General features: G+C 32.4%; 1 protein-coding gene across 6 annotated transcripts; it reads right to left on the minus strand.

Moving 5' to 3' along the window:
* Positions 1–5,836: 5,836 nt before the first annotated feature.
* LOC7465927 (probable DNA helicase MCM9) lies at positions 5,837–17,994 on the minus strand. Of its 6 annotated transcripts, none has more exons than XR_008058201.1 (23): positions 17,765–17,994; positions 17,577–17,679; positions 17,380–17,479; positions 17,147–17,285; positions 16,386–16,452; positions 15,785–15,959; positions 14,909–15,008; positions 14,342–14,439; positions 14,073–14,138; positions 13,783–13,875; positions 12,675–12,791; positions 11,884–11,956; positions 11,653–11,719; positions 10,420–10,501; positions 9,962–10,083; positions 9,804–9,871; positions 9,277–9,386; positions 9,140–9,187; positions 8,920–9,072; positions 8,206–8,375; positions 7,762–7,972; positions 7,187–7,397; positions 5,837–6,465 (listed from the first exon to the last, which is right to left on the minus strand). XR_008058201.1 is itself a non-coding variant. In XM_052449526.1 (21 exons), exons 1-20 carry the CDS (start codon positions 17,914–17,916, stop codon positions 8,287–8,289), a joined length of 2,022 nt encoding a protein of 673 aa, XP_052305486.1. In that variant the 5' UTR covers positions 17,917–17,994; the 3' UTR covers positions 7,112–7,397; positions 8,255–8,286. The 6 variants fall into 6 exon arrangements, 2 of the variants coding, with proteins under 2 accessions (XP_052305486.1, XP_024448156.1); XR_002979579.2 differs by having other exon boundaries at positions 5,837–6,594; XR_002979300.2 differs by lacking the exon at positions 7,762–7,972 and having other exon boundaries at positions 5,837–6,594.
* Between the last annotated feature and the right edge of the window lie 475 nt (positions 17,995–18,469).

An 18,469-nucleotide genomic window follows, 5' to 3' on the forward strand; every position in this document is an offset into this window, starting at 1 on the left:
ATTGCGAAAGTCATTGTATTGTTTAAAACAAACACTGCGGGCATGGTACACTTGTTTGAGTGATTTTTTGCTCTCCATTGGTTTTCTTGCCTCCAAGGTTGACACCTCCCTATTTATTTTGTCTGATGGCACTAACATCTTCTATCTTCTGGTGTATGTTGATGATATCCTACTTACGGGTAGCAACTCTGCTATGCTTCATCGCCTAATACAGTTACTCAGCTCTGAATTCAAACTTCGTGACTTAGGCGCAGTTCACTGCTTTCTAGGTATTGAGGTTCAGTCTACAATACTTGCTCGCTCATCTACTGAAGTTGAGTATAAAGCTTTAGCAGATGGTACTACTGAGGTCATTTAGCTTCAATATCTGTTAACAGATCTACAGGTTCCCTCCATTTGGTGTGATAACCTTGGCGCGACCTATCTCTCCGCGAATGTATAGCTTTTCAATTCAAGCTTCGAGTCGATCCTCCACCCTCAACTTGAGGAGGCATATTATAGAATGTATAGCATGTATATATCTGAATAGAAAATTAATGTAGGATTATTCCAATGTTGTAATCCCTACAGTTACTGTCGTGTTCTGCCACATATATATATAAATAAGAAAGGTTGGCTAAGGCACAAGCTAGGCCATTTTATTATTCTCAACCATGTGGTATAATGTCAAGTGGTTGAAGAGTGTATTTAATAGGAAGGCACCAAAGTCAAATACAAAAGGATCCAACAACTCTCAAGTATTTTAGTTTCAAGAGGAAAGTTAAAAAAATAAAATAAGAAACATAAAAATTTAGTATTTATAATGAATGTGTTTCACATGACTTGATTCTATTCGTGTATATATAAAGACGTCTGACAAGGATATTATGACATGAATTTTCTTTTATTATGATTGCTTTTTCTTTTAAAATCCTTACGGTAAGAATTTTCTTTTCTTGTTAGAACTTTTTCTTTTCCAATCCTTTTGTCTTTTGCACTTTTTTATCATTTGTCTCTTCTCGTGTTACACACATATATAAGGATTAACATATATGATTTGTAGCTAGGTTTGTTTAACTGAAGTAATCCTATCTATCTTTGTTAATCATATTAACATGTCTTGGAGAAAATTGAACAAAAAATGATTTAATTCTCACTTTATAGTGGTTGTTCAAGCATTCCCTCGTCAGGAGATTTACACTATTCTGTAAGCTTGGAAACTAATATCAAAGCAACACCATTACGTTGGTGACGATGGTTAAGGAAGTGTATTTCATCTTTAACTATAAATATTTAATTTCAAATGATGGTATAAAAAATAAAGTTCCTATAAATTCGTCTAGTTATTCAGTGTTTGGAGTCTATTTTTAACCAGACTAAAGAAATTAATTTTATCTTAATATATGAATTCCAATTAAAAAGTACCACGTATAAATAAAATAAAAACAGAAAAAAGAAAAGAAAATTTTATTTTTTTATGAAAATTTAGTTGCAAGGAGATATTTTATTTTAAATTCATAATTGTGTGACAATTTCCACGATATATGCGACAGTCAAAATATTGTTTTTATTATTATTATTATTATTATCTAAATCACGCCTCTAAAAATGTTAAATAATCATGTTATTAATTATGGGAAAAGAAGAATTAAATTCTCCTGAGAAGTACCATCCAAGTAGTCTTTTCGGAGTTGTTTGGTCAAAGTTTAATTTAGTCTTTTGATTTTTAATTACATTCAATTACTCCATGAATGGCTTTAAAATTTTAATTTTGTGCAATTTTGCCCCTACCTAACTTCAACATCACCCCTGTATTTTGATATCTTTTTCATTCCTTGATCTTGAATTTATGCAAATTAATCTTCAACTGCCATTAAACTTTCAATTCTTTTTAATTTCATCCCTGATTTCAATCAATTAGGCCCCCATAGTTTGGCGTCTTTTACGAAAAGGTCCTTGCACATAATTAAATCCTTTAATTGGACCCAAATTAATTCTTAAATATAATTAAAATTTTATTGACCCATGATTAAATTAAATTGGCCTATTAAAAATTAATAAACAACTAATAATTACATAGTGTACATCCTCCGAATTTAGTATTTATAAATTTTATTTATAATGCATGTGTTTCACATGACCTGATTCTATTCGTGTCTATATACAGACTTCTTACAAGAATATTATGACATGAATGCTTTTCTTTTTAAATCCTTACGGTAAGAATGTGCTTTGCAATCCTTTTGCCTTTTGCACTTTTTTATCATTTCTCTCTTCTCGTGGTACACACATATATGAGGATTAATTAAAATAGATGATTTGTAGGTTTGTTTAACTGAAGTAATCATATCTATCTTTTTTTAATCATATTAATTAACATGTCTTGGAGAAAATTAACCAGACTAAAGAATTTTAATTTTATCTTAATATATGAATCTCAATTAAAAAAAAGTACCACGTATAAATAAAATCAAAACAGAAAAAAAAAATTATGAAATTTTAGTTACAAGGAAATATTTTATTTTAAATTTATAATTGTGTGACACTTTACACGATAAGATTTACACTATTTTAAGATTTACACTATTTTATTATGACACTTTACACGATAAGATTTTGTAATAATGTCTCATTTTACTTAGATGATTTGTATAGTGGTTGTTCAAGCATTCTCTCGTCACAATATTTAAGCAACACCATATTAATTATATGTAGAGGATTATTCTAATATTATAATTTCTATAGTACTATTATATATATATATAATATTTTATTTTAAATTCATAATTGTGTGACACTTTACACAAAAAGATTTTGTAATAATATGTCTTAATTGACATATATATTAGTTCAAAGATATAAGTGACAGTCAAAATATATATACATGCACACATATCTATACATGTGTGTGTTTTTTTTTTAATCTACATTATGCTTTTAAAATGTTTAGTCATCACGTTGGTATATGATTTGACCAGTTTAGTTGGGAGAAGAAGCATTAAATACTCATGAAAAATAGCTGTTTGAATAGCTTTTTCAGATTAAAAAAAAAGAAGATATGAACGATAACCAAAACAGCCTAGTTTTGTTAAAGTTCAATTTAGTCCTTTAATTTAAAATTCTGTATAATTACACCTCTGATTGATTTTAAACTTTTAATTTTGTGCAATTTTGCTCCTAACTAACTTCAACATCACTCCTGCATATCGATGCCTTTTTTATTTTGATTCTTTGTTTTGAATTTATGTAAATTGACCCTCAACTGACAATTAAACGTTTAATTTTTTAATTCCATCCCTGATTTCAATCAATTGGATCCTTATAGTTCAACACCTTTATAGAAAGGTCCTTGACTGTGATTTTCTTTAATTTTACCCCTGATTGCCCTATACTTTTGATTTTCTTCCAATTTCACCTTTGATTTGAACCAATTGACTTATAACAATTAAGTTGGTCCTCTAAAATTTCATCTTCTCAATTAAGCTCAATTTGGGCTTCCAAACTTAATATTTCACCAATTAAATCCCTAATAACATTAATTTAACATGTTTAAAGTATAATTAAGTACTTGCACTTAATTAAATTCTTAATTAGACCCAAATGAATTCTTAAATATAATTAAAATTTTAATTTGGCCCATGATTAAATCAAATTGACCTATTAAAAATCTAATTATGTCTCTGAGCTTAATTTTTATGCAAATTCGTTCAATAATAATTTAATTTAACCTTCAATCTGCATTGTCTTTTCAATGTTTGGTATAATTAAACTCTCATTTCATCCAAAATTGCCCCCTTGATTCCTCCATAAAACCAGTCTCCCCTTGTTGTTATTATTTTATTATTTTATTATTATTATGAAAAGAAAAAAGAGTAGATTTGGAGGGAATAACCCAAAATAGGTTATGATCAAAATAATAAAGAAATTCAATTCCCATATCACTTTGGTAGAGAAGAAAAGGTCGAGTATATTTTCTAATATACCAATTCGTCAAAAAAAAATCCATCAAAATTAACAGCAACAATTATTATACGTAATAGCTTAGTTATAAATTAAATTAAATATCCTTCCCAAGAATATGTAAAAAGAGCGATCGGATATTTTAAATGAAAAACAAATTGATAATAAGCATATTCACCATGTTAGCTAGTCATCATGAGACCAATCTCTCCTGCTTTGAACACTCCTCAGTAGTCTCTCTATGGACTCTCAAAAGAAATGAGAATTGGTATCGTTAGATCAGTTACCTATGAAACATGAGTAAATTAAAACATTGAAGCTTGAATTTATAAAATTATACGATCGAGAAAAAAAACTCATTTACAAGGACTCTTTGATAGATTTTCCATGTTAATTACGTAGTGTACATCCTCCAAATTTAGTATTTGTAAATTATATTTATAATGCATGTGTTTCACATGACTTGATTCTATTCGTGTGTGTATATATAGACTTCGGACAAGAATATTATGACACGAATTTTCTTTTATTATGAATGCTTTTCTTTTTAAATCCTTACGGTAAGAATGTGCTTTTCTTGTTAAAGTTTTTTCTTTCCAATCCTTTTGTCTTCTGCACTTTTTTATCATTTGTCTCTTTTATAGTGGTTGTTCAAGCATTCCCTCATCAGGAGATTTGCGCTATTCTGTAAGCTTGGAAACTAATATCGAAGCAACACCATTACCTTGGTGACGATGGTTAAGGGAGTGTATTTGATCTTTAACTATAAGTATTTAATTTTAAATTATGGTATAGAAAATAAATTTCTTATAAATTTGTCTAGTTATTCGGTGGTTGGAGTCTATCAATTAAAAAAAGTACCACATATAAATAAAAGAAAAGAAAAAATAAAATTAATTTCTATGAAAATTTAGTTACGAGGAAATATTTTATTTTAAATTTATAATTGTGTGACACTTTATACGATAAGATTTTTTTAATAATATGTCTCCATTGACATATAAATTAGTTCAAAGATATATGTGACAGTCAAAATATATGTGTTTTTTATATATATATCTAAATCATGCCTCTAAAAATGCTAATGTTTTTTCCGTTCAATAAAGTATTCAATGTTGATTCATCATACAACATTCTCAATTATATATATATATATATATAAGAATCATTAATTATATCTCATTGTACCCAAGACCGTAAAAACTATGAAGATTTAAGGTCAAATTAATTGATTATTGGATGAATCTGTATAAAACAATTATGTCCATGGACATAATTAGATTTTTAATAGACTAATTTTATTTAATCATTGACTAAATTAAAAGTTTAATTATGCTTAAAAATTAATTTGGATCAAATTAAAAGATTTAATTAGGTGCAAGGACTTAATTATACTTTTAATATGTCAAATTAATTTTATTAGAGACTTAATTGGTGAAAAATTAAGTTTTGGAACCCAATTTGGGTTTAATCAAAAATATTGGAATTTTAGAGAACAAAACTTAGTTTTTACAAAGTCAATTGATTGAAATCAAGGGTAAATTTGCAAAAAAAAAAATCAAAGTTTTAGATCAATTAGAGGTTAAATTGAAAAAATTCACAGTCAATGATCTTTTTAGAAAGGACACTAAAGTTCAGAGACTTAATTCTATTGAAGACATGGGTGAAATTGAAGAAATTAAATGTTTAATGGTCAATTGAGGGTCAATTTGCATAAATCCAAAATCATGCACCACAATGAAAAAGGCTCTGAAATTCAGGGTTGACATTGAAGTTTGGCAGGGATAAAATTATATAAAATTAAAAGTTCGAGATCAATTAGAGATGTAATTAAAAGAAATCAAAAATCAAAGAACTAAATTGAATTTTAGTCAAATCCCTAATTAAAACCCTAAAAAGCCAAAACAATATTGTTTTATTTAAATGAAACGGCATGTTTTGACCAAAATAGTGTCATTTTGAACAAACCAAAGCAAAACAAAAAAGATTGTTCATCATCCCCTATCTTTTTCAGAGCATTTAATGCTTCATCTCTCAACTAAACCTGACAAACCATACATCACTATGATGGCTTGACATTGTACTGCATCCCAGGGTAATTCTTGTAGGTTAATTGCCCTTGCAACCGATGCAGCGCCGCCCTAAAGAGGTCATCCTGAGCATCCCTAGCAGCGTAATTTTTCGAAGATCATGATTACATCTTTGAGTCAACGATTGGGATTCTTCCCGCTTAAATCAAGAGCCAAGATTGATTTTCGATAAAAATAAGATGTCTCTCTTCCATCCTCTATAAATATGAGTGGATTTCGAGTATTGAATGACAAGAAATTGAAGTGCAAAGTACGTGAAAAATCAGCCTCCTAGTTTTTTCTTTATCTGCCAACCTTATTCTTCTCTTCCTTCGTCGTGTCCTCACTATTAGTGCCGCCACCAACCTCACTTCGGCCATCCCAACATGACCACAAACCAGCCACTTCCATACCACGTAACCATATTCATCCTCACCTTGTTTTTCTTCTTCTTTTTCTACATGTAAACATGCAGAACAGAAATTATAATTCACATTCTGCTTTTTACAATGCAACTTAGTCACTGGGCTGGGAAAAATCTTAAACCAGTATATTTCCTCTCGTACTACAAATTGGTATCTGGAAACTGCAATTGAACAGTGCCATTAACAAGCTATTAGCATTTTGCATTTAGGTTATCTGTTATCAACAAACGACAAATCACAATTTCTCTTTACCAAGGTTTTCGTGAAATCGAATTAGACACAACAGCCCTAGTGAATAAAGATCACGCAAAATTTTGCACAAACTCATGGCCTGACAAGCACCAACACTGCTAAAGCCTTCTCTTTTAGGCTCAAACCACAACTGAGGAAAGAGAAAAACGTAGGAAAATAAAAAGGAGAAAATTCCTCAAAGCACAACTGTTTCATTCTCTGGGGTCCAATCATCGTCGTTTATGTTCATGGTTTCATTAACCTACACCATTACCCTTGTATCTCAGGTTAAGCGTTTTTACAAACCTGAACCTGACAACGTATTCTTTTGGGTCCATGCAATTTTAGGCTTCTATTATATTCGCCAACATTTACAAAAATATACTTTGGATTATAGCACTTAGAACAGAAAAAGCTACATCTAACCTTCAAAACCATGGTTTCGAATTCTATAGTAATGAGAAAAAATTTCTTGAGAAATAAACAAGAAACATGGTGAAATTTATGGTTAGTAAATCATACCTTTACTTAGTGTACTTCTAGTACGCCATCTTGTTATTATGATCACAATCATACATTTTTGCTAGGTCTCGGTCTAATCTACATGTAAATCAAGCATTTACTGGAAGATATTCCAGGAAAGATATTGGATGGAGTACAATCTTATCACCAAATCTTGTTCTCTGATTGATCTTAATTTCTTGAAGGTATTGACAACTTGTGGCTCCTCAACCTGGCAATAACATTCAATAAAAGATCACACAAAGCTTCATGATTTGACTAGAAGTTAACACAACAACAAACAAGGAAACCTTCATCCAAAATCATCAATCAATCATATGAATAACAAGGAAAACTGCTCAATCAAATGATAGTAAGATACTATATCATATGGTTAGACATCTCTCATTCAATGCAAGCTATGTTTGCATGTAGTTTTCTCTCGAAACAATAAATACTTCAAGGAAACAATTGACAAGATATAGAATTACTAACATATTCCTTAATTTAAACTACAAAGTTGTAATTTATCAATGACACTAGAAATTTTACTAGGTTTCCTCTCACTTGGAAATTAAACAATGGTAAATGTGAACCTATGGGGCAAAATCTTCTCCCTCTATTTTCCCTCATGGTTGCTCCAAAAAAGAGAAATGCATTGATTTTATGTTTTCCTCTCCTTCATTTTCTTTCCTCCCAGCTTCTACTTCTCCCACACATAGTTTCCCTCAATCAAAATGTAGTATTCTCTGAAAATCACTTCAGCTCCTTGAAATTCCACGTGCTGCATCCCACTTTTTTGTCTTCCTAGAAAAAATGGAATGAAATCAGGTTAAACCCCTCCTGTGAATTCAAATATGATTTTCCATGTTCTACTACGCACTCAAATTATAACTTTTGTTAAATAAGCATAAAAAGCAATTCCACGTCTACTTAATCTGACCATTGCCAAACTCTATACAATAATTAACATTTCAATGAAATGTATGTCAAGCAGTAATATAGTCACGGAAAAAGCTACAAAACAAAATGGCAGTCACCTTAGGATAAATGCTTGATTATGAAAAGCAGGTGGGAATGAAATCATACTGCTGGTGAAGATGCTTTTGCTTTCTGTATTGTCATCTAGACAATCCTTCTATGATGTTAACATCAGAAAACTCATCAAACGATCTCAACTTTTCAAGTATTAGTCCCTCCTGCTTGGCATCTAGGTATTAGGTGTAGTTAAGATTCAATACCGTGCATTTAAGAGTTAGATAACTATGGATGGATCAACATGAATATGCATCATGATCTGTAAAATGAACATACAGTAATCTTTATGTCATTTAAACAACAGAAAGAAAGAAATCCTTTACTACTTTAAACAAGAGAAAGGACTACAGAAGCTTGGTGTTGGACAAAAATTGGTTCAAGTGGCCAAGCTCATGTACCAAGAAATTTTACAGAGAAACTTCTATAGGATTCTCCACCTACTCTTTTGATAGGCCTCTACAAAGAAGTGTCTAAAATTCTAGCAAAATAGTTGAATGCTGTCAAAGAGGGAACTAATTTGTCATAAAAGAGAGTGTAGTGAGAATAATTAACTAGAGAACAAATTCATGCATCATCATGCTGGGAAAACCAAACATCTTTCACTCAGTAATAATATTTAGCATGCACAAATAAATGCTGTGATAGATACCAGCCAATCACAGTTTTTGCAAGCTTGTATGTACGGTTAAGCATGCCCAGATTGCTAACAAGGATACATTCTTCATCAGGATTTTCTGTGAAATTTGAGTGCAGGGAATTCCCAACACTGTCAACAATGGCTGATGTAGTCATAGATGATTCGATACATAAAATTGCCATAATGGCATCTATCCGAGTGACCTCATTTCTGAACATAAGTCTTGCATGTGCTGCGACATTGAGAAGTCAAATTCTGATAATTTAATGGACAAATAATCAACATAAATATTGAAATACCTTGAGCTAGGCGTATCAAACTTTCCAGCATGCGCACGGTAGTCCTGGCTACAAATTAGAAATGGTACGATACAATAAAAGGAAAAATAAAAAAGCAACAATAATAATAGGCTTGAAAGAGTAATTTACTGAGGAACCTGCATTATAAGTTGCAGATCTTCGTTGGAGTTGATAATAACTTGAAATAACCTTTTCAGCTTCCTTGGTAAGCACAGGCCTGAAGTACCCCTTAACAAAATGAATATACCTGCAATATGTTTTGAAGAAGCTGAGCACTTGCCTTTCTGAAAAAGGGACGGGTTATGCAGCATAATGTGCTTAATTGAAACACAAATGTGTGTGCGTGCGTGCATGTGTGTGTGTCTCAAAGACAGTTACGCCAGAATTCTCTCTTTAAGTTGGCAGGGACAAAATGTTACCAGAGTAACATCAAATCCCCCATTTAACTAATTTAGAATACAAAAGAAACAGGAAAATCATGAATGATAACATTTCACTCCAAAACAGGGAGGAGAGGTGCAATGTTACCCTCCAAGCATGGGAGTTAAATGATTCCCTAGAAAAGTTGTCTTGTTGACCTGAGTCCCCAGTCACCAGACAGTCAATTATGACCACTATGCTCTACTCTCTCTCCATTTACTATTGAACCAAAAGAGTATTTTACCTGCGAAGCATAGAAAATGTCCAGATATTACCCAAATCTTCATCATGATCTCCTTTGTTTGATTCACCCTACAAATAAGTTTCAGAAAACAGTGAGGCTTTAAATGAGTCAATTGCTTTATGACATAACATTGAACCCATATTTGATTTCCACATCACCTCATTGAGAATGTGAGACGATACAACAGCATCCCATTCAGGATTCTTCGTATCCAAGAGGACCAAAACAATGTCAAATCTGCTCAATAACGGTCCCGAGAGTGCAGTGTTGACAGAGAGAGCTAGATTAAGTTAAGGACAAAGCAATACTATCACTTGTGTGTGGGTGGGTGTGGGTGTGGGCGTGTGCGTGTGCGTGTGGGGGGGGGGGGTGTTGGTGTTGAAGAAAGCAAAGTAACATATGCATTCTGAAAAATACAGATTTAAGAATGAGAAGTGCAATTTACGTTTCAAAGAATGTCCAACAATAGAGGTGATAAGGGTGATTTCAGCCTCCAAATCACATAGGTGGGTAAACAAACTTAAACGGCCAGTGACAACCAATTGGTTAATATATTCTTCCTTTTTTTCTTGTTGACACAATTTAGTTTGATTAATTGAGTAGACGGAAGTGATACATTGATCAGGGTCATACTGTCCTTTGGGATTTGTTGCACCAAAGACAATTGTCCTAGTACTTAAAGTAGTAACAAGACCAGCCTGGAAAAAAAAAAAGAACAAATACAAAATTGGATTCAAGCTTAAGACCAAGCAGTCAATAGACAAGAACAACTAATAAAAAATGATCAAAAGAAATTTCAGAGAATCTCAAACAGAATACTGAAAGCATATAAAGCATACAAAGCATACAGTAGTATAGCCATAGGGGCCATGGATACATGTATGAAAATTTGATGCGTGATAACATCTATGACACATGAAGTGATGATACAACATGTATTTTCTGTCATCAATATGATCTGTATTTCTTCCACCCTCAATGATGCAGAACCAATAAACAACCTCCAAAACTCATGAGAACCAAATCTCTGAAAACTCATTTATCAATCTTCTAGATTATCAATTGATCATGGAGTAAGAGGAGCCTGAGAAACTTCCTACAGTTCCTTGTTTAGGTGAAACCGAAAACTGTACTGATTGAACAAGAGTTTCTTTCTAATGTTTAACTAGGGTGCTATTCATGGACATAATGCATATAGAAATATGTAAGCCAAATCCTATAGGGAAACTAAACAACAGTACAACCCACTAGATAGGAGATATAACCATATTATTTGTAAAACAGACTTTATTTAAATAACCAATGAGCATGTGGCTCAATTGCCACCCCTATCCCTCTCGTTTAAGAAGTCTTGGGTTAAAGCTTCTCCCCTGTTTCTTTTTAAAAAAACCCAGCTAAATGGTAGATATTGATAGTTCTATGAATCTCAAACAAGCCTCCATCTTAAGCAATCAAACGTTAATTCCCATATCATTTTCCATCACTCAATCAAGGCAGAATTCTACAGAGCATTAGAAGTTAACATAGCAATTGCTACATTATTTTCAGAAGTTTTAGTCAATGCATATTCTATATGCTGTGTGAAAGAGAATTATTGCGAGGCCAACAGATTTTGGGCTACACAATGGGGCTTGAAAAGGAGGATATCTTAATTGTTGGGGCATATTGAACGTAAATATCAAATAACAATCTCTTGTTTGAAGACCTATGGGATGGTTTCTATAAAAGATGATATTTCAAGAACAAATGAATACTTCTGACAGACAAATGAGAAAACATTATATTACATTCTGCAATCATATTTAGACATCAAAGTAAATATATTATAAAAAAAAAACAGAGGAGCAACCTTAGCAACACTTATAGTCTGTTGCTCCATTGCTTCATGTATCGTTGCCCTGTCATGCTCCCTCATGCTGCCAACAGAAGTTGGTTTAGCTCAATATCAAGCACTCATAAGCATAATCAGTGGAAAACTATTCTGTTATTGGTGATCAGTTCTGCAAATCAAATCTTTGGTGATCTGTATTGAATACAAAATTACAAGTTCTAATAAAGAGTGGTTTCATGCTGAGATTACCTGTCAAATTCATCAATGCAACAAAGCCCTCCATCTGCCAGAACAAGGGCTCCAGCTTCCAACATCCACTCCCCTATTTACATCAAAGACATTGATTAGTCCTTCGAGATTTCAAAATAATGCATAATTTCATTTATATGGCATGCTAGTATTCTCCATGGATAACAATCAGTGTTCCTCAAACAAAAGATACAAGATTCCAGGCAATGGCCAAAATATCAATTCAGCAACGGAGCACAAACAGGAAAAAACTGTTATCGTATTTTCTTAAAATGCCAAATTTTGATCCAAGAATATTTTTCTTTAGTAGATGTCAGAAAAACATGAAAAAGATATTGCACAACATATATAACAAAGCGCATCCTAACTGACCATGTGATTTCCAAACATTTCTTTTTTAGCGTGTTTTTTCTTGTGTTACAATCAGTTTTTTAAAATGCCTTTCAAATTGTTTTTCACCCAAAAAAGCATTTTTAGATGTTTTTGAATGGTTTTGATGTACTGATGTCAAGAATGAAAAACAAATTTGAAAAAAAATCATTTTGATGTATTTTCAATTGAAAAGCACTCGTACCACAATCCCAAGCACACACTTGTCATGAGCAGAAATTTTTTCAGCAACATTGATTCCTTGGAAGGCTTTAGAAGCTAATAGTAAAATACCAAATCGAGTTCAAGAATTTAACCCATTTAGGTAATTTCAGATTAATAGAGAACAGGGAATCAGTGGAAGAAACTGTTACAACTATGGACAAAGTTCCAATATTTTTAGCTTCAGGGAATAGAAATACCTCCATCCTTGACTGCAGTGACAGTTAATCCTGCACTAGTACTCCCCAACCCAGTAGTGATAACAGACCGGTTGCTCAGCTTTGCAGCAAATTTTAAGAACTGAGACTTCCCCGTACCTGTGAGATTAATTCCATATTGTCTAAGCATTATTATTTATTTTCAGATGGCATCATAATAATCAAGGAATTTAATTTATGCATAATGAAACTTGTAGTCTATTAAAGCCAAACAATCATTATGGACAAGGTCAAATTTTAAGTTCAAAGTACAGATTTATGCAAGAGTCATTAATCATAATAACTACATCACACAGCTCAGATAAAAAGCATTTATATCAGGAACTCAAAGGTAGATCTCACTTTACTCTGTAATATGTATTGTGTACCTAAACAGAACCACACAGACTATCTCACTTACAGCTCGGACAATAAAAAATTATATCAGGAACTCGAAGGTAGATCTCACTTCACTCTATAATATGTATGGTGTACCTAAACAGAACCATGTGGAACATCTCACTCACATAATTGGAGAAATTGGTTTAATCTTGTTCAAGCATTTTCTGCTTTCCTAGTTTTCATTGAAAGGATGAATGGATGGGCAAACAAAGCACATGATTGTTGGATCTCTTTGCACATGTTCCCAGCAGGGGATTGTGTCTTAACAGAAGTCTAAGATGTGTTGGCAGGGTAAATGAATCCCAAATTCCCAATGCAAGGCATTATATCACAGATTAGTCTTGCAGCTTAAAACCAATAAAATGCATGTCAATTCATGGCAAATTTCAGAAATATATGTGAACAATGAGAGTATTTGAGCTATCATCCAGTTTTGATACACATTAGGAAAGCGATCAGCAATCACCTGTAATGCCTAATCCACCATTGCTTACCGCCAGGTAAATGCATAACTCTTCTTATATGCTATACATTAACTTAGTTCAACAGTCTTCCCATAGATAAAATAAATTTTATTCCAACAAAAACAATCATGCAACTAACTCAAAAAATGAAGCATAAGGCAAATTTTCCAATTTAAGTAGAATTCAAGGAATCAATTCTTGTTATAAAATAAATATACATGTACCAGTAAAAGAGGAAAATTCACCTGGATCACCAACCAAAAGCAAATGAGACTCTCCTCGAATCTTTGAACCAGAAGCATCAACATGTTGCACCCCTCCAATAAGTGTTAATGTAACTAAATTTAAGGAATGTCAATGTGTCAACCAAGTAAACAATGATGAAGAATTCTTAACACATGAGAAAACATGCATCATTGCATAATTATATTCAATCCACATAATCATCAGTTTCACAAATGTTAAAGTAGTGTAATACAATCAGACTTCCATCTTTTAGAACAATAGAATGGAATGACACAAAATGACAACATACCAGCAAGCTTCACAGTGAAGAGTCCAAAAATTTGGGGGCAGAGACCTCGCAGAATGGCATTTCTCCCTGATACCAAGCTCATTTAAAAACTTGAAATAGAAAAAATAAGCTAAAGGACCAAATCTAACAGTAAAATCATATGCAATAAGTCAAAAGAAAGGATAACATCCAAGGAGTGTTATCTCAGTATTTCTCATAAACGGTTATAAAGATGAACTACTACTCTACATAAACATCTTAAAGATAAGAACATTGCAAATAGTTTTTACCTTTCAAAGGAGTATCATTGAAATCTGACCAGAACTGCTTGAATTTCATTATAACATCATTGGGGATGTCAATATCTGCTTTCAGCTCGTTAGTTCTCCTGAGAACAACAGAGAGACAAAATTTGAAGGAAAAGGATACAGATTTAATATTATGGCAGGGATATATTCTAGAAACACTTCCACATGTGCTTAAAATGGGCTATACTGCTGTAGATTCCACTTTCACAGTTAAGAATTTAAAAGAAAAGGTTTGGTCAAGAAATAAATTAAAAAACAGCAGGAACTGAGAATATTGTGGAGAGAATTAAGAGAATGAAAGGATGAAAGAACAATAACTGCACTCTTAGGAAAGCAAAAGACAATGGACACTAAGAAAGCATGCACTCAGAAGCAAGTCTTCAGGGGTGTGACTGTGGAAAGTGGTGTAAAATGATAAGTTATCTACAGGGTGAAGCAGCAGATGCATCAATAGATAGAGTTTGGCTGCCAAATACTTAACAAAGGTACAAGCCCACAATAACTTCAGTAGACAGAATAAGATAGAACCCATAAGAAAGATCTCATTACCTCACATAATTAGCAATTAATACAGGATCAAGATTGGATCGAACATCTTTTAAATCAGGAGACCATTTTGCAGTCAAAATCCCAGTAACAATGATATCATCTGCAACAAAAACATATCCATAATGCCCCAATTCACCACACCCCATCCACACAGAAATGAGGGACTCCTTTTGGTATTCCAAAACAATGTATAAAACAGGGTTAATATGAAAGGACAAGAAGCAGATACTGAAACAAGAATGCCAAGGTAAATTTCCAAATGTTATTCTTTAATAATATAATGAACCTATTAAGTAGTTTTGTCGTAGTTACTTCTTAACAAAAAAAGAATTTAAAAGATCATATTACTTCAGATAAATTGGAAAAAAAAAATCATACAGGTAGCAAACACATATACATCATAAAGTCATGTTTGGTAAAGGTATTTATTATGGACCAATATCCCAGAAATGTTTAAAAAAAAATCAGATAAAAAAAAAAAAAAGATATCATCAATGCTTAGGTTTTACAATAAATTCAGGTTAAATACAGAATGAGATTTAACGTCTCCAGATTAACAAGGAATAGACAATAAATGCTGTGAATCACGACAAAAATTGGATTTAGAAGCTCAATGTTCCAAGCAACCAAGACATACTTATTGAAAATAGTCATTTTGTAATACAAAATGCACTTTTCCAAAAAACATTAGTAATCTGAATGGATAAATCAAAGCAGAATTGAGAATTGAATCTTTCATATTTTTTAACGGTTAATAAAGATAGAACAAGTCTCAGCTTGATTTCACGTCATTTTAATTAAGGTACAAGTTCATATTAGCAATTCAAGAAAGCAAATCTTAAGAACTGGAATACAAGGCTTCCTTGAAATTGGTACCTCCTGTTTTTACAATGTCAACAAGATCATCCATGAGAATAACAGGAATTGACCGAGGAATGACCCCAACACCCAACACCTGTGTGCTCTCTTGGATTTTGATTTCCTGGTAATCATGGCGTATTACAGATTCATCGACACAGTCGAACCTCGTGCCTTCACAGGATTTAGACCTCTGTCATTGGATACAGTGGATTAGTGATCGAACTCAAAGTTCATAACACCAAAAGAGACTACATCTACCACAAAAGACCAACTAATGCCTTGTTGTAAATCATGTACTGAAAGATATCAATAAATTCTAAAATTCGCCCTGAAAAGGTACAACAGAAAGAGTAAGCTTATCCTTCAATCTATAATTCCATAACGTTAATGCAATGCAATAAAAGATTAAAGATGTCAGCCCAAAGAATTACACCGCAGATGCCAATGGTATCAGCATGAATTAGGAAAAGACTGAGCATGAAGCTTCATAATTGTGCTCAATAACATGCTGTCAAAAGGGTGTTGCAAACTACTTTCTATGTGTTGCCCGCAAACCTTGCAAAATTGCACTGGGATAAGAATCAATAAGAGAAAATCAAGGATAGAGACAATAAACCTGAGAAGGGCAAAACGAAGGTAGTGTTATGGAGTTTCTACTTTCCAACTCAGGGTGAACCGGGAAACTGCACAAGAAGAATGTTGGCTCAAAAACTGGCACACAAATTCCGTTTCCCCCCTAAATGAAATCAAATTTGGTGAAAAAATGAAAATTGATATAGCACCTAGAAGGTATGCCCATTGGATTCACCAGTGAAATGTTTGTTTGAAACAAAAAATTCAAGGAAAATTTTCTGATTGAGAATACAATTATAGTAAGAGATTTCTTGGTCATGTATCTCAAGAAAAAATCATATAAATGTTATTTGCAATAAAACATGTTAAACCATCTAAAAGTAATCCCACTCCAGGACCTTAACCCATGTTAAGCCTGGATTTCTCTGAGTCACCTGACAAGAGCTCCTTTTAAAGAGCTTCTCTTATCTAAATAAACCCATAGTGATTTTCCTAAAAACAATAAGCTGACTCCAGCAATTCACACCAATCTACACGATTTCAGCATTTGTCAATGTAAGTCAATCAGATGAGAAACAACCTTAAATAAATTTTTGGATTCTGATCCATTTACATAAGCAAGTCACTCATGGTCCTGTAGGAAAATTCCCGTTCTTCACAAAACCCAAGAATAAACTAAATCAACAAGAAAACCTTACCCTTTTCCCTCCAAAACCTATACATAGCCATGGACTAGGCCAATAAACTTAAGCTAAAGGAAACTTAGACAAAAACATAAGCAAGCAAACAAAAAAATAAACCTACACATGCTTGCATTTCCGACACTGATACATCCTTTCCCCTTCATACATCTTAATCGCTCCAGACCTGATTAAAGTCCCCTTAAGAGTGAGAAGAATCCCGCGATGCTTCACTCTCACACGCCCAATGCTCGGAAACGTCTCTACGAACCCCATAACCAAAACAAACCAATCATTGATCCCATCCAAAAACATTAAAAACAAAAAATTTGACAAGAAACAAAACCATAACCGTACCAGGGCATTCAAGTGGAGATCCACATACATTAATCCGCACATGAATGAACTTCTTCTCAACCCCTTTCTCCCCAAATTTCAAACCCTTGATCACAATTTTCTACAGCCCAGATCAAAATTCTCAATTTACCATTATAACTACTAAGAACATGATTCAATGAAATTGGTAAAAATAACGAAGGAAAAGAAAATCATACATGAGCCCAGAAGGCAGCCCGGTCGAAAAGCAGCAAGTACACAGTTGGCTGAGCCAAAACAAGATGAGCAAGTCGAGAATTATCGTTCAGCAAATCTGTAAAACTGAAACAGAGAACAAAATCAAGGGCCAAACTTTTTATGAAAAACAAAGAAGGGTTTGAACTTAGAATGTAAATGGATGGCATACTCGATGTAGAGAGGGTAATGAAGCTTAGGGTCTGGAGAGACGACTATGGAATGAAGCTGTTCAGAGTGATGGGTCATCAGAAACTCAGCTAAGGACTTCACTTCACTGTCTTCTTCCTTCTCCATGCTTTCGGATTCATTGACCGGTTTCATGGTTTGCTGAATTTTCCCGCTCAGTTCCTTCACTCACCTTCTCAATGAATTTTGGTTTTATTTTTTAAATGTTATTTTGGGTCTTTTAAGTAGGAAATGATATTATAAGTAGGGTTATTTAGTACTCTCTTTCTTTAATCCATTCTTTTAAAAAATATATTTTTAAAGTTTATAAGTTTATAATATTTTATATATTTAATATTTTTAATATTTTAAAAAAATCAATAAAAAATATAAATTATTTATAAATTTATTATTATATTTTATTTAATAACTAAAAATATTTTATATTTTATATTATAATTTTATAATTGAATTAAAAAAACAAAATCATTATAGCCATCACTCTCTTAACTGAAACTTGGATCTCTAACAACAAAATTTAGGAGATAAAAAATTTTCTTCCATCACTAGTTGCGGGTTTAGAATCGTAGTAAAAATTATTTTTATTTAAAAATATATAAAATATTTTTTTATTTTTTATATAATTACATTAAAATTATTAAAAATATATTAATTTAATATATTTTCAACACACTTGTGCTTTAAAAAA

This window comes from Populus trichocarpa, chromosome 19 (genome assembly GCF_000002775.5).
Source record: "Populus trichocarpa isolate Nisqually-1 chromosome 19, P.trichocarpa_v4.1, whole genome shotgun sequence".
NCBI classification, from domain to species: Eukaryota; Viridiplantae; Streptophyta; class Magnoliopsida; order Malpighiales; family Salicaceae; genus Populus; species Populus trichocarpa.

What these genes read in the sequence shown, in the direction of transcription:
- LOC7465927 (XM_052449526.1), bottom strand. Translation starts at nt 17,916, where the DNA reads ATGAAACCGGTCAATGAATCCGAAAGCATGGAGAAGGAAGAAGACAGT. An exon ending in CATTACCCTCTCTACATCGA is followed by an intron (nt 17,680 to 17,764) that starts GTATGCCATCCA and finishes TCTCTGTTTCAG; the next exon opens with TTTTACAGATTTGCTGAACG. An exon ending in CACTGCAGTCAAGGATGGAG is followed by an intron (nt 11,957 to 12,674) that starts GTATTTCTATTC and finishes TGATGTAAATAG; the next exon opens with GGGAGTGGATGTTGGAAGCT.